General features: G+C 34.0%; 2 protein-coding genes across 8 annotated transcripts; one reads left to right on the top strand and one right to left on the bottom strand.

The window, feature by feature from the left end:
* Nucleotides 1-529: 529 nt before the first annotated feature.
* Pcmt (Protein-L-isoaspartate (D-aspartate) O-methyltransferase) lies at nucleotides 530-7,444 on the top strand. 6 transcript variants are annotated; one of them, XM_076118037.1, is made up of 7 exons: nucleotides 530-696; nucleotides 1,530-1,610; nucleotides 1,812-2,174; nucleotides 2,254-2,339; nucleotides 2,516-2,593; nucleotides 2,986-3,073; nucleotides 6,751-7,444. In XM_076118037.1, exons 1-7 carry the CDS (start codon nucleotides 663-665, stop codon nucleotides 6,846-6,848), a joined length of 828 nt encoding a protein of 275 aa, XP_075974152.1. In that variant the 5' UTR covers nucleotides 530-662; the 3' UTR covers nucleotides 6,849-7,444. The 6 variants fall into 6 exon arrangements, with proteins under 6 accessions (XP_075974152.1, XP_075974155.1, XP_075974154.1 ...); XM_076118040.1 differs by having other exon boundaries at nucleotides 531-696; nucleotides 7,238-7,444; XM_076118039.1 differs by having other exon boundaries at nucleotides 531-696; nucleotides 7,089-7,444.
* Nucleotides 7,434-14,552, bottom strand: mei-9 (DNA repair endonuclease XPF mei-9). 2 transcript variants are annotated; one of them, XM_076118036.1, is made up of 15 exons: nucleotides 14,220-14,552; nucleotides 13,959-14,111; nucleotides 13,672-13,852; nucleotides 13,277-13,389; nucleotides 12,829-12,994; nucleotides 12,359-12,495; nucleotides 11,861-12,015; nucleotides 10,585-11,039; nucleotides 10,053-10,364; nucleotides 9,738-9,834; nucleotides 9,398-9,516; nucleotides 8,950-9,123; nucleotides 8,415-8,555; nucleotides 7,778-7,972; nucleotides 7,434-7,616 (listed from the first exon to the last, which is right to left on the bottom strand). In XM_076118036.1, the coding sequence occupies exons 1-15, from the start codon at nucleotides 14,360-14,362 to the stop codon at nucleotides 7,578-7,580; spliced, it is 2,580 nt and encodes an 859-aa protein (XP_075974151.1). In that variant the 5' UTR covers nucleotides 14,363-14,552; the 3' UTR covers nucleotides 7,434-7,577. The 2 variants fall into 2 exon arrangements, with proteins under 2 accessions (XP_075974151.1, XP_075974150.1); XM_076118035.1 differs by having other exon boundaries at nucleotides 7,434-7,600; nucleotides 14,220-14,551.
* Between the last annotated feature and the right edge of the window lie 195 nt (nucleotides 14,553-14,747).

Raw genomic sequence — 14,747 nt, 5'->3', positions numbered from 1 at the left:
CGGGGGAAATCGTTATGGGATACTAGAAACCGTCATTCGTATTGATAACATATTATATGTTATGCGCGTTAGGTTCAGAAGGTATTCTAAGGGAACCCGAATGAGCTGCATATTCAAATTATTGATGATTTTAATAAAACAATCTTATATGAGAATTATGAAAAAATCGTTTTTTTCGAATATTCGGGCGCGACCTGGCGCCACAGGTCTGTAATACAGATTTTTTCAGTTGATCCGTTCATTTCACCGTTCTGATCGGCTTGCCTAGGCCAGCCCTACATGAAGGGCTAATACGATAGAAGTAATCTAGTAAGTTCTAGGTATGGATCCCTGTTAATCTGTTGAGCTCCACTCCTGTAATAAAAAAATGTTTCTTTTTTGTAGAACCAAATTTAATATTACATACATTCCCTGCAGCAAGTTTTATTACAGAGAGTTTTATTATGTGTCTAGGCAAATGGTTTTTGAGTTTTATTATCGCTTATCGATTTTCAACTACTTTTTATGTTCCGTTAATAGGAAATCTAGCTTCTTAGCAAGTACTAGGTAGGTGGTTAATAGTATCTTTTGAGTGTTTGTTACAGTGACAACAGTTATTTATACGAGCTATTTTTTGGTCGGAATTGAATAAACACTGCTCATTACCTATTATTAAAAAAAAAATGAAATTGGTAAAAGCGAGATTGTCTGCGTCAGGTAAGTTGGCTAAGGTCAATGTTAATTGGATACAAATCTTTCTGTGATTAGCACAAAATTTCTATCTCCTTTTCATATTTTATTTTACGAAGTCATACGGAAGCTTTTTTCTACAAGATATTAGAAACGGAACTAAAAGCTTAAAAAAATGCGTAATGCAGCCATTTAACCACGACCACACCATGGTGATCCACCTATCACTTATTAAGAAAAGATAGGTAAATGGGTAGTTAGGGCTTGAGTCCACCACGCTGGCGAAGTGCTGGTTGGGGACTTGCAAGGTTGTATTGTAACACGATGTTTTCTTTCACCGTTGGAAGAAATGAACATTATTTCTTACACACACATAACTTCGAAAAGTCATTGGTGTGTTGCCTCAGGTTCGAACCGTCAACCACTTGCATGGAAGGTACCAACTTATACCACTCGGCTATCACTGCTCATAATAATATAATACTCAAATAATTTTTTATATGTAAATTGTTGAAGTATAGTTTGTCAGAGTTTCTCCAAAACAAAACGGCGACGGCGCAATGGATTGCGATAAAATAAGGGAGGATAGGCATACCTATATTCCAGCGAACAGTACATTACAATAAATAATTTGTGATAATATAATAAAACCAAAAAACTTAAATGTGTTTTTTTTACTTTTGTTCCATCATCAAGCTTATGGCCATCGACATCGATTTCGATTGTCATTAATGTCTTGTCAAGAATCAAAGAGGTGTCAAAGTCAGCTGTGTGTACAGTGAAATTACTTGTTATAAAATACGATCAAAATAATATTTGATCTAAAAAAATAGGAAATTCATGGCGTAATTTTTTTGTAGGCATTTTTGGTTTTGCTTTCACAATAATGGCTTGGCGCAGTCATGGAGTAAACAATGCTGATATGATAAGTCACTTACGCAGTAAGAATCTTTAGTTCATTGCCGCTCATTTTTTGTTTACTATTTTATATGCTACCAAATTTACATTTAAGATGCTTTGTTACTATTTTATGTTTATTGTTAAAGTCTTTGTACTTGTAGTTGTTTGCGTTTGAGTTACATTTATATCTATTGTGTAATATTCTTTGTGGACTTTAACTTCTACTATTTGTGTTTACACAGAAAATGGGATTATTAAATCTGATGCTGTTGCACATGCCATGCTAGCTGTCGACCGAAAGAATTACTGTCCTTATGCTCCGTACCATGACTCCCCACAATCTATAGGTTTCTCTGCTACCATTAGTGCCCCACACATGCACGCACATGCTCTGGAAATACTGAAAAAGCAACTGGTCCCTGGTGAGAAAGCTTTAGATGTTGGATCCGGTTCAGGATATCTTACAGCATGTATGGCCATGATGGTAGGCAATGCTGGTCGTGTCATTGGTATTGAACATATACCGGAACTTGTAACACTTGCTACCAGAAACTTAGAACACGATAATCCAAATTTGCTCACATCTAAACGAATTCAACTTGTTGGTAAGTTTTCTTACTTAATTAAAATTATGTTATGCCATATAAAAGAATTTTATGTGATTTTCTTTAATATTTTTTTTAGTTGGAGATGGTCGCCAGGGATATCCATCTGAAGCCCCATATAATGCAATTCATGTAGGAGCTGCAGCCCCCACACTGCCACAAGCTGTTAGTATTAAACAATGCAAAAGTTTTTATATTTATAGAAGCCCAAACAATATAAAATTATAAATAACTGTAATTTTATTGTGTTCTTTATGAGCTTTACAATAAAAATAAATAAAAAAAAAAACTTAAGTAGTTGGACATTAATACGTAGAGCTAATGTTTTCTGTTGTTTACAGCTTGTTGACCAACTAAAGCCTGGAGGTAGACTCATTGTGCCTGTGGGACCTGAAGGTGGAGAACAACATCTTACTCAGGTAATATCCAGGTTTAGTTGAAAGCACCACAAATTGCGATAAAGCAATCAATTTAAAACATTAGTTATCTAGTATAATAATTATGGTGGAATTTCCTAGTAGTGGACTTTTAATAATGTTAGTGTTTAGCTAGTAGAAAATACTTATATCCCTTTGTGTAAATCTTTTAAGATTTGTAATGGAGGTATGTTCCATAATAAATGCCACGTAATTTCGGCCGATGGCTTAAATAACACAGTAAGCGTTTAGAACGGAACATTCGAACTCGAAAGTTTGGCAGGTGTGTTGTAACACTTGGAAGAAGTATAGATGAGACGAAAAATTTATTTAGACTGTGGATGTTAGCATCATCAAGCTGAAGTAGTTTTTATATTAAATGGTTTTTAAAACAGGTTGACAAGGCAGCAGACGGAACAACTACTGTCAAGAAACTAATGAGTGTAATCTATGTTCCCCTGACTGACAAGGATCATCAATACCGTGAGTGATTGAATACTGACACTTATTTCAGTTGTTTACATTGCATGGTAAATATACATTTATACACTACCCATCACCCTTGTTACTTTGGGGAGTTTATTTACTTAATAACTGTTTAGCTTGATATAATATTTTAAAATACTTTGAAGTTTTTAAAAACAATATTGTTATGTTATAACAATAATTATGTATTCAATTCACATAATTGGTAAATTGTTATCCTTTGCACATCGCAACCTTACAAGTTTATAATGGCATAACCCGTGATCTCACGCGCACTTTGAACTGCAACTGAGTTTGAACACATGTAAGTAAGCCATGTTTGGAACCATGGTTTATAAGAAAGTTTCAGTTGAAACACAATAGTTGGTACAGCATGGTGGGTGTAATAATTTAAACACTTTCTCATATTGTACTCCACTCAACATATTGTAATACGTAAACCTTTGCATGTGTCTCTTATATACGTATTTGAGTTTTTATTTTGCTTGACCACATATAAATCAAGATATTTTTTTTTGCATATAATTGATATTTTAATGTTATATTTAAATGAACTGACTGATTTTATGCTCTATTAAAAATGAAGCAATACTGGTATAGGTGGATTAACCACGAACAGTAATGGAGAATGTTACTAGGTATGCCAAATCGTTTGAAATTTTGACACAGTATAGCCTGTATGTATACATATAAACAAGTTTTTGTTTCAGTCAAAAATACCAAATAGTTTTGATTTTATAAGCATTCAAAGTTTCGAAAAATATCGAGTCCCGCTAACAGCCGCGTGAGCGGCTGTGACGTCATACTACATTACCGCGCCGCGCGGGCCGCGTCCCGCTTAGTATTAAGTCGCCAATCGTTGTTGTAGGTGTAATAGCTTGCGTAGTATTTTGTTGTGTTTTCGTCCGCTTATGTATAAAATAACTTATAATAATAGTAAATACTATTCGATTAATAAAAAGGGCAATCGGATAATCTACCTAAAATAAATGGAATAATGGTTGCGAATTATTTGTGAAACAAATAGAGGTTTTGTTGCTTCCAAAATCCTACTTAATATTATAAATTTGAAAGTTTGTGAGAATGTACATATGTACATACATAAGTACATAAGTAATACATACAATAACATACATTTGTCATTGTATGTATGTATGTATGTACGTATGTGTGTACGTACGTACGTATGTATGTATGTATGTACGTATGTTTGTATATGTATGTATGTATGTACGTATGTTTGTATATGTATGTAGGTATGTAAGTATGTAGGTATGTAAGTATGTATGGATGTTTGTTACTCTTTCACGCAAATTTGAATGAACCGATTACGATGAAATTTGATATATAGCTGAAGACCCAGAATAACACATAGACTACTTTTTATCCTCGAGTTCCCGAAGGATCGGTACTTACGCGGGAAGGGTTTCCATGCGGACGAAGTCGTGGGCGGTTTCTAGTATATTATACATAGGTATAATAAGTAATAATGTTAGATATTTACGATCACTGCATATTATAATGAAACAGTTTTTAACCGAAATAATCGCATACTTATCGATTTTTCATTTTTCCTGCCAAAGTAAAATCAAAAACTCGCGATCAATCTGGTTAGAAATTGTTTCATTATAAGATGAAGTTATTTATTATTACTTATGTACTTACCTACATAATATTAAATTACATTTAGGCACAACATATGATTTCCTAGTATTTGAATTGAACATTTTTAAAAGTATTTAGGAATAATTTCAACGCACCGAGCGCGCGACCGCAAGCGGACTGTGTGAGCCAGACTGAGCAAGTGTAGAGTGACGTCACACCGTCACCGAGAGCTAGCGTCGTGCGGTTACAACTTGTTTTACTTATAAATCGAAAACTAATTGACGTATCGAAGTAATTCTTTCACCAGTATTTTTTATTTTTAAACGAGAATATGGAGTGCTAAAAATCAAAATTAGGTAACATTCTCCGGAGAATGTTACTAGGTATGCCAAATCGTTTGAAATTTTGACACAGTATAGCCTGTATGTATACATATAAACAAGTTTTTGTTTCAGTCAAAAATACCAAATAGTTTTGATTTTATAAGCATTCAAAGTTTCGAAAAATATCGAGTCCCGCTAACAGCCGCGTGAGCGGCTGTGACGTCATACTACATTACCGCGCCGCGCGGGCCGCGTCCCGCTTAGTATTAAGTCGCCAATCGTTGTTGTAGGTGTAATAGCTTGCGTAGTATTTTGTTGTGTTTTCGTCCGCTTATGTATAAAATAACTTATAATAATAGTAAATACTATTCGATTAATAAAAAGGGCAATCGGATAATCTACCTAAAATAAATGGAATAATGGTTGCGAATTATTTGTGAAACAAATAGAGGTTTTGTTGCTTCCAAAATCCTACTTAATATTATAAATTTGAAAGTTTGTGAGAATGTACATATGTACATACATAAGTACATAAGTAATACATACAATAACATACATTTGTCATTGTATGTATGTATGTATGTACGTATGTGTGTACGTACGTACGTATGTATGTATGTATGTACGTATGTTTGTATATGTATGTATGTATGTACGTATGTTTGTATATGTATGTAGGTATGTAAGTATGTAGGTATGTAAGTATGTATGGATGTTTGTTACTCTTTCACGCAAATTTGAATGAACCGATTACGATGAAATTTGATATATAGCTGAAGACCCAGAATAACACATAGACTACTTTTTATCCTCGAGTTCCCGAAGGATCGGTACTTACGCGGGAAGGGTTTCCATGCGGACGAAGTCGTGGGCGGTTTCTAGTATATTATACATAGGTATAATAAGTAATAATGTTAGATATTTACGATCACTGCATATTATAATGAAACAGTTTTTAACCGAAATAATCGCATACTTATCGATTTTTCATTTTTCCTGCCAAAGTAAAATCAAAAACTCGCGATCAATCTGGTTAGAAATTGTTTCATTATAAGATGAAGTTATTTATTATTACTTATGTACTTACCTACATAATATTAAATTACATTTAGGCACAACATATGATTTCCTAGTATTTGAATTGAACATTTTTAAAAGTATTTAGGAATAATTTCAACGCACCGAGCGCGCGACCGCAAGCGGACTGTGTGAGCCAGACTGAGCAAGTGTAGAGTGACGTCACACCGTCACCGAGAGCTAGCGTCGTGCGGTTACAACTTGTTTTACTTATAAATCGAAAACTAATTGACGTATCGAAGTAATTCTTTCACCAGTATTTTTTATTTTTAAACGAGAATATGGAGTGCTAAAAATCAAAATTAGGTAACATTCTCCATTGATAACTTATAGCAATACCTCTAAGTAAAAATCTTTACATATTAAAAAAATACAAGGCCTACAACTTGAATTAAAATTCTTGGCTTCTAGGTCCCCGCTAATGGATATATCAAAATCAACGCTTGAGGCTGTTGCATGGATGGGCGAAGTTTGTATGGACAGTAGATACACATCAGACTTAAAAAGGCGAAAGTATGGCAGGAAGCATGTTTGTCCATCACGTCTCACGCGATGTAGCGGTCGAATTAATTACGCAAAAAGTTATCCATTCTAGATACCCGAGCCGCCAATAGACACATTATATTCTCATGCACTTTGAAAATAATTATTGTGCTTATTTTTTTACAGTAAAATATAAAATAAAATTGTTGAAACAGATATATAAAAAAGTACATAGCAATAAAGATAAAGCATCGACCTCAGCAGAAACTGTAGACCCGCGCTGACGAGTTAGAGTTCCTGTGCTATAAACTTCTTCGCCGCGTCGATAACTTGCATCTTTGTAGATGAGATGAGATCTCTATGAAAAACGACTTGAATTTTGTTACACGCAATAAACATAGCGATTTTATTCTTATGATATTGGAACCCACTTAGTGTAATTCCCTAACATGTTACCAAATAAGCACCTAACTTAAGATTCAATTCACAATTTTAGAAATAAGAATAAAAGTTGTCCTTTGCAGGAAACTGTTGTATAGTTTGATCTATCAAGTTGGCTAACTGAACAACTGTGTTGCAGCTATCGAAAGTAGCTCTAGTACAAACAGAGTTGACCCTGAACAGTAGTTTGTATTTCGTTGATATTTTGAGTCAATTAATAACTTTGTTCTAGGTCCCTGGCGTTAATTATACCCCAGTGTGATTGTTTATATTCTTGATCCTAAGTTTATTCCTCTCCTTTGAATTATATCTGATAGATGAGTTCTACATTTACAAAAAAATATATTTATTGTAAGTACATACTCTGATTATATTAAATAATACCATTGTTTTATAAATTATTGTATTCTATGGAAAATAAATAACGGTTATTACAGAATGTCTATTTTTTACTCCTAAACAGTTTCCCAGTTAATTTCTTCTTGCCGTAGTGTTTTTCATCTTTGTTAGCATCAATAGGCCGGGGTTTGACGTGCAGTATAGAGTGCAGAGTATCTGCATCTCTTTTATTTTCAATCATAACTTGTAGTTCCTCCTGCAAAATAGAGTACCTACGTCATTGGCGACAGCTAATTTAATAATAAAAATATCTTCAGTTTTGATATATTATAATGTTTTTTGGGTGATTTGTACTTTAAGAAAAGAATTTTAAAAAGTGTTGGATGCAGCTATTTATATTATTTCTAGCAATTATAAGTATTAAATAACTCACTTGTGATAACGATATTAAATGGTCCAATGAAACGCCTCTGTCCATAATTCTAGGCAGATTTTTCGAGTTAACTCCAGGTAGCTTTTGTACAAAGTCATGAACTAGGATATTGTATCGTTCATAAAACATGTCGTCGGCTGTATTGTCGCCACTCAGTGCCAGAGCTTCTTCGACGTTGGGATTTTTTCTACCTTGCTGTAAATTATTAAACTTAGTATTAAGTATTGCATTAAAATCTTTCAGTAGTTGAAAAGTTCCGCATAAATTATGTTGAAGTTACTAGGCTATAGACGGCGCCAAACAACTTGAACATAATTTTCTGTATTAGAAATTACACAGAATGTAGACCCAGTGCAGAGGACACTTGGTTGGCTGTTATACCAGTCGGGTGGTTGAAGCTGAAACGCCCTCGCCTTTGCGCAAAACTGTTATTCCTAAACTGACCTAAAAATCGTTCGCTAAGATGTAGCGAAATTGTTCAAGTTGTTTGGCGGCACCTATACTAGACTAAGCTTTGGTGCATATACTTTAGAATATAACATGAACATTTTTATAGAATAAGTATCAAGAATTAAAAAAAGCATGGGACTATGTCAATCCAACATACATACAAAAAAAAGTAAAAGATATGACTAACCTTAAGTTCATAAAACAATTCCGCAGTGGCATAAGGGCTTGGAGACCATACCAACTTTAACCGAGGGAAGTGAATAGTGAGCAGTTGTAGTTTTTGTTGTATGTCAGCTCCTGATGTATCTGTTGCGGCTACGAAGTGGCCCTGTAAATAAGCTATGTGTAAGTTGGTGAGATAAGCTGTCCAGCTTACGTCCGTATTTATAGACTGCTATCGACTTAGAAGCATGATTTAAAGAATATTATTATGTAAGCTTAGATTTTTAAATCTACGCCACGGATTTTGAGCGGTTTTTTTATAGATAAAGTGATTCGACGGGAAGGTTTATGTGTAAAATTACTTTTTAAACTGGATAAAGCTGGGGTGGGCCACTAGCATGTTTATAAAATATTTATGTAGGTAGGGTACCAAGTGGTGTACTTTGGTCTTACCCCTCTGGAAAAAAGCGTGGTTTCGTATGCTTTAGTATCAAACTGCCCATAAACCAATGCAGGTAATTAGTAACTGCACAAAATAAATATATTTTTTTATTGAATACCTGTAAATTGAATGGTTTGTTCTGATCAAATTCAATCAAAAGTATAGGCCGACTGTAGTTGCGGCACATCTGCGTGCACTGTGTGTACAGACGACCAGAGTTCAATGAACCAATCAAATCCGATATTGACTTCCTTTCAACACAAATATCGGGTGTAAGAATGTAGTCGCCTATCTGAAAATTACAAATAACAGCAATTAACTTTTGTTTATAATGGCTTAATGTCTGCATAGTGCAGGCCGCAAACGCTCTAAGGTTTCATTTGCTCCTACGCTAAATCGGTCGCTTAAGTCTGTCGAGCACACCGTTTGTTGCGTATTACATAGAACAATTTGCCGCAGACGTCTGCGTAGTTGTGCCATAGGACATCGCAGATAAACCACATACGTAATACGTATCTGCCATACGACATCTGCCGATGCGGTCTGCGTAACTATAAGTAACTTACAGCTATGGTTACTGGTTCAATATTAATGCCTTTCTTGTGAAGTAACGCTGGCAGATCTGATCGAAACTCTCGCATGTCGACTATTACTAATGGCTTTTCTTTTTGTTGATTTTGACCACCTGGAAAATTTGAATAAGTATAATTTTATTTTTAAAATTTTAGTAGAAGAAAATACGTCACTATTAAGAGTAGGTAAGTACATTATTTAATGCTCTTTAGCAGGTTTTGATCAAGCATTGCGAGTTTGATTTCCGGGTCGGGCTTTCAAAGGTATTTCCGGCAATTGCCGATATTACATTTTTCCGTTAACAGATTAACATATTTAAAAAGAAATAACTACCTGCTTTTCTGGTGTCCACGGCGTTATCATCGTGCTCTACATTTAAGTTAAAATACTCATCCGTCTTTCCGTCTTGATATGAAGGCACTACCATTACCTGAAAATGCCACACATTGAATCGATTTTGAACACCTTAAATTGTACAGTTAGACAGAGATGACAAAATGCTACAAACCGAACTGCTTTTCTCATTTTAATAACTGCCTAAGGTTTGATTCTTTCATACATTGATCGAGTATACGAGTATGATTTATGGGGAATGATACGTATCAAGACCGATATCGGCGTAAGATAAAATCGAGCTTAAATACTTACACTTTTTGTTTGGATCAACGATTCGAAAGCCAATTTCTCTCTCTTCAGTGCAGTGAGATAGGCTTGCTCTTCCACAGTTTTATTATACATCATAAAGTACACTTTAGTTATTTTCTCTTCAGGTTTTTTCCTACATTCGAAAAGTTCTATTTGTCTAACCGCTGCTATATCAGAATGGTATAAAATAATATAATCTGGACGTAATGCTTCTAAGGACTTTTCTAGAGAGAAATTGCAACCGTTTTCTTTAAAAGTTTGGATACATATCACTGGTTTCTCTATTTCTAATTGTGTTATATCTAGGTTATCCATCTGAAAATAATAATTTAATAAATATATTAATACAATTGATTAATTGCTATAACTACTATCAAAAAGTTAACGATTTTTTACGGTTTCCAGTGGAAAAGATTGTCGTTGTGCTACTACCAGAGCGTCGTGAAATTGTGGGTAACTGGTTTTACGAATAGTAGTCTTGGGTTTTCAAGTGGACATTTAAAGTAAGCTATAATAAAACTATAATACAGTTTACCAGTGAAATAGGTTCGAACATGCTTTCATCTTTAGCTACTTTCTTTTTATCAGTCTGTGTTGCTTGTGTTAAAGTTAACACATAATTAGACCTCATTGTATCATCTAAATCTCCTTCATCACCTTTACTATCACCATCTTTGTTTTCACTCTTATCTTGTTTTTTGTCCTTGTCTTTCTTAACATTTTCGGCCGTTACTGTTTTCTTCAGTTTATTATATTTAGAACTCACAGCATTTATAGTGATATCTCTTCTAAATGCGGTGTAAAACAGATACTTATTAGCGCCCATTGTAAGATAATTATTTAATTGTAAGCATGTTCTAGAATCTTGGCATAGGACTAGAATTTTACTATTGTTGATATCCCCACCTTCTTTCTTTATTTCGTCTGGTATTTCTTGAGATAGTAAATCGCTAAGGCATTTCCATTTTGGACATGGTTCGGGGTCGAATTCTACAATCAAGAATAAAAAATGAATGATTATTATCAAAGTTAACTTAATACGATACCTCTTAATAGTATCGTATTAAGTGGCGTTCTTTAATCTCTACCTACGTCTACAGGTAAATGAGAGTGAATTTATGTATGTATGTTATTACATACGTAAAAAACTATTCACTATTCTACCTTAGGCAACCATAATCAGTAGCCGGAAAAACACCACGTGTATACACGCGAGCAGAAATTGTGGTTACATTGACTGGTTAATGGGTTAATAAAATTTTATGTAAGTACCTACTAATAATAAAAGTCTTCTAACCGATAATAGTCAACTGCGCACAACTTTGTTTATAGTGTCCAAGTGTGTGCACGATACACACTCGATTACAGTAATCTAATAGTCCGGTAAGACGGATAACAGATAGGACCGGTCAGAGATTGAACGCAGGACACAGGAGGGCTTTACGTGTTCTCCTAGGAACGGAGGAGCATGACGATTTTTCGACAGAAAATCTGAGGTGAAACTTTTTTGGCACGACTTATAGTTAGTTTCGTCATCACGAGTAACAGCCAAAGTATAGGGGTAAACTAAAAATGACAGCCAAATTTGTTTCTTAACGAATTGAAATGAATGTCAAATAAAAGTAATGTTATGTTACCGTTACTTTAGTTAGATATGTATGAAGAATTTGGCTGTTAGGAAGAACTTTTTGGCCCGACCCATGGTTCGAACCTGAGACCTCTGCGCATACTCTACCGATCGCGCAACTGAGGCGTACCCATGTAAGTTATATTATAATAGTTGTTAAGTATGTTTAATTTTCCATAATTACCTTGTTTTTGATTAAACACCCGTCCTCTGGCCAATCTGAACAGTTGTTCTGCTGAATCTAATAGGATCCATCCAGAATTAATCTGAGCATATTCCGGCGTTCTATACTTACTCACTAAAGAATAAAAAGACACAGAATCATCGTGGAGCAGGTTCCTGAAACATATAATGAAGGATCCTTCAAGGAAATAATTAAATAAATATTTTAACTATTGAGACTATGGTTAAATGGTCTTTTTAAAGGAAAAAGAATTGTGAGTAAAAGTCGACACACCTGCGAAGCTTTCCGCGCCGCACTTTGGGCTAGTGCTGTTAGTCATATTAAACATATCAACCTAAGTCGCATGCAGCATAGCGCCTAATTTTTCATTGCTGAAAGTTCGGTGGGTGCGTCACTATACTTATTAGTTGTCTTGAAGTTTTTAAAGTTTTTTTTAATACGAAATCTTTGTCTATGAATGCTTTGAACCGATATCAAATAAATATAGAGTACACATACACAGTCATACTCCTTAACACTTTGAGGTCTTGAATGTACTCTTTGGTCCTCGTACTTAATTGATGCCAAACACTGTCCAACTGTGATTGTAGTATCTTGTGAAATTTCTTTGTTATACAATTTTCTGTTGTGATTTCCTGGAAACAAATAGTAACTTACTCTTATTTCGAAACAAAAAGTTATTATAGGAAGAGAAGAAAATTTGCTTTGGATTTCACTAAATACTGCATGCTTCCATGCAAGGTATGCTCATCCCAATAAATTTAAATATGCCTAATCATTAGGAAGGCTTTTTTTATACAGAAACACATAGAGCCAGTTGCGTTCGGCAGTTTGTAAACAATCTTTAGATGAAGACAATCTTGGTATGGTCATTCCTTATATTTAAACTGACAATAAAAATGGTTTTGGCTTGCAAGCCTATCTTGTAAACTACTCCAGCTTGCCAACTTGCCACACATTGCCATTACCTGCATATCCAAAGTTCTGTTAGTGGTCTTGAGTTGTTTAACAGTATAGTTAATAATATCCAACAAGCAGGTCTGTATGTAGCTCACATTTGTGGTCAGAGGCACATGCAACTCTGTCACCTGAGCCTGTCTGCTCTTTAAACATTGGATTGTTGTTCCGTGGAACCTAGAATCAAAGGCAAACTAGTTAAAATTTTATTAGCTCCAGTAGAAATTGTTCACACATAATGAACACTCTTATTTTTTTATGTCCTTAGCAAATGAACATGATTAATCTGTAAGTTAAGCAGTTGCTTAACTGAATGTAACTATCCAGATATTTATTTTATTATCTGAATAAACTAGGGGAGAATGTCTCTGGCATTAATTCCACCTTGTACATCCTTTGTGGGTATGTAGTTTAAAAAAAAAATAAACAACTAGAATATTTATTAAATAGATATCATACCTAGGCCATAGAAATAATTCTGTGACAAACAATGCTCTCATTACTTTCTCCACTTGAAAGTAACCAAATGTGAATGATATTGGAGAATTGGAAAATGCCTTCACAAATCCAGTCTGTAATGTAAAATAAATGGTGAGCAATTAAGATAGATCAGAATATAAGCTGCTCAGAACTGTTGCGGTTGAATATAATCAATATATTATAATCAATAATAACAGTATAATAATGCAAAAGGCCTCGCCTTGCTTTATTTTTAGAGCAAGAACATTATACCTAGATTATATTGACATTCTATTTTGTTTCTCAATTGACTGAAATTATAAGGCAATGGCCATTATCTAGCAGTAGAACACTTCAAAATGGTACATTAGTATTAAATTATTCTTAAATATTACCTTGTTATTTTGTCTGTACAATCTTAATGCAAATGCTTCCTGACATGATTCTAGAACTGTGTGAGCTCTTAAAACAATAATACCAGTTATATGAGATATTGGGACCCTATTTTTCAACAGGTCCACAACCAAAATGCGAGTAGAAACAAAATGTACACCTCCCTCAAGATATGCTTTCTCCCTGTAATTATATAAAGTAAATTTTAAAATAAGAAATCATGTAAAGCTACATCATAAATAACTTAAAGAAAAAATATGAAAACAAGGTCATATCAAATATTAAATACCTGTCAGCACCAAGCGTAGGTAAGGATGACAAATTAAATTTTTCCATGAAATACTTTTCTTCATGATCACTGCTATTAATAACAAGTACTAAATTACCAGGATCTTTATATATCCATAAAAGATTTGAAATTATGTTATTGTAATTCATTCCCCTGCAAATGAGTAATTTTTTAATACGTTTGATATATTTTTTATTGTAATTAATATATTTTCAAATAAGGTATTCATAGAAGTATGCGTACATAACGTTCGTAACTTACTTAGCCATAATAACAAGTGCATCTTTCTCAAAAGCATCTATAAATATCTGTTTCTCAAACGATAACAGAGGGTATTTGATATCAGAAAGAGTTTGGGTCTCTTCTGAATCCCCAGTTTCACAACTTTCTTTGCTTGGTTCCATTTTATATGTAATAAATATATTTTATTTTTTATTCTGTGCTCAAATAAATGTTCTTAAATTTCAGTGAAACCTTATTTTTCAGAAACGAGATACCAATAAATAATTTGGTCAAATTGAACGGGTTGCATCAAGTGCACTCAAAATTAACCAATACAATATACATCTATTATAGATAGATGACATTTGACACTTTTGACATCTCTTTTTTTTTGTTATTCCGTTCGCGCGTTTTACGACTTTTGACATCAGGTGTCTAGTATTGCCCGCTCAGTGCCTATCAAGTCACGGCCTTTTGAGCTTTTTAATACTTATGTACAACTCTCTAGTACCTACATAGTATGTACTAGACAGTTGTACATAAGTAGTAGTCAAAAGGAAGGTATGC

Source organism: Anticarsia gemmatalis, chromosome 9 (genome assembly GCF_050436995.1).
Source record: "Anticarsia gemmatalis isolate Benzon Research Colony breed Stoneville strain chromosome 9, ilAntGemm2 primary, whole genome shotgun sequence".
Taxonomy (NCBI): domain Eukaryota; kingdom Metazoa; phylum Arthropoda; class Insecta; order Lepidoptera; family Erebidae; genus Anticarsia; species Anticarsia gemmatalis.
The sequence above is the reverse complement of the archived record's forward strand: the minus strand, read 5'-3'. Positions and strand labels throughout refer to the sequence as shown.

What these genes read in the sequence shown, in the direction of transcription:
- Pcmt (XM_076118037.1), top strand. Translation starts at nt 663, where the DNA reads ATGAAATTGGTAAAAGCGAGATTGTCTGCGTCAG. An exon ending in TAAACGAATTCAACTTGTTG is followed by an intron (nt 2,175 to 2,253) that starts GTAAGTTTTCTT and finishes TATTTTTTTTAG; the next exon opens with TTGGAGATGGTCGCCAGGGA. An exon ending in GAGAACAACATCTTACTCAG is followed by an intron (nt 2,594 to 2,985) that starts GTAATATCCAGG and finishes TTTTTAAAACAG; the next exon opens with GTTGACAAGGCAGCAGACGG.
- mei-9 (XM_076118035.1), bottom strand. Translation starts at nt 14,362, where the DNA reads ATGGAACCAAGCAAAGAAAGTTGTGAAACTGGGGATTCAGAAGAGACC. An exon ending in TGTACAGACAAAATAACAAG is followed by an intron (nt 13,390 to 13,671) that starts GTAATATTTAAG and finishes TTTACATTACAG; the next exon opens with ACTGGATTTGTGAAGGCATT. An exon ending in GTGTTAAGGAGTATGACTGT is followed by an intron (nt 12,016 to 12,358) that starts GTATGTGTACTC and finishes TATATGTTTCAG; the next exon opens with GAACCTGCTCCACGATGATT.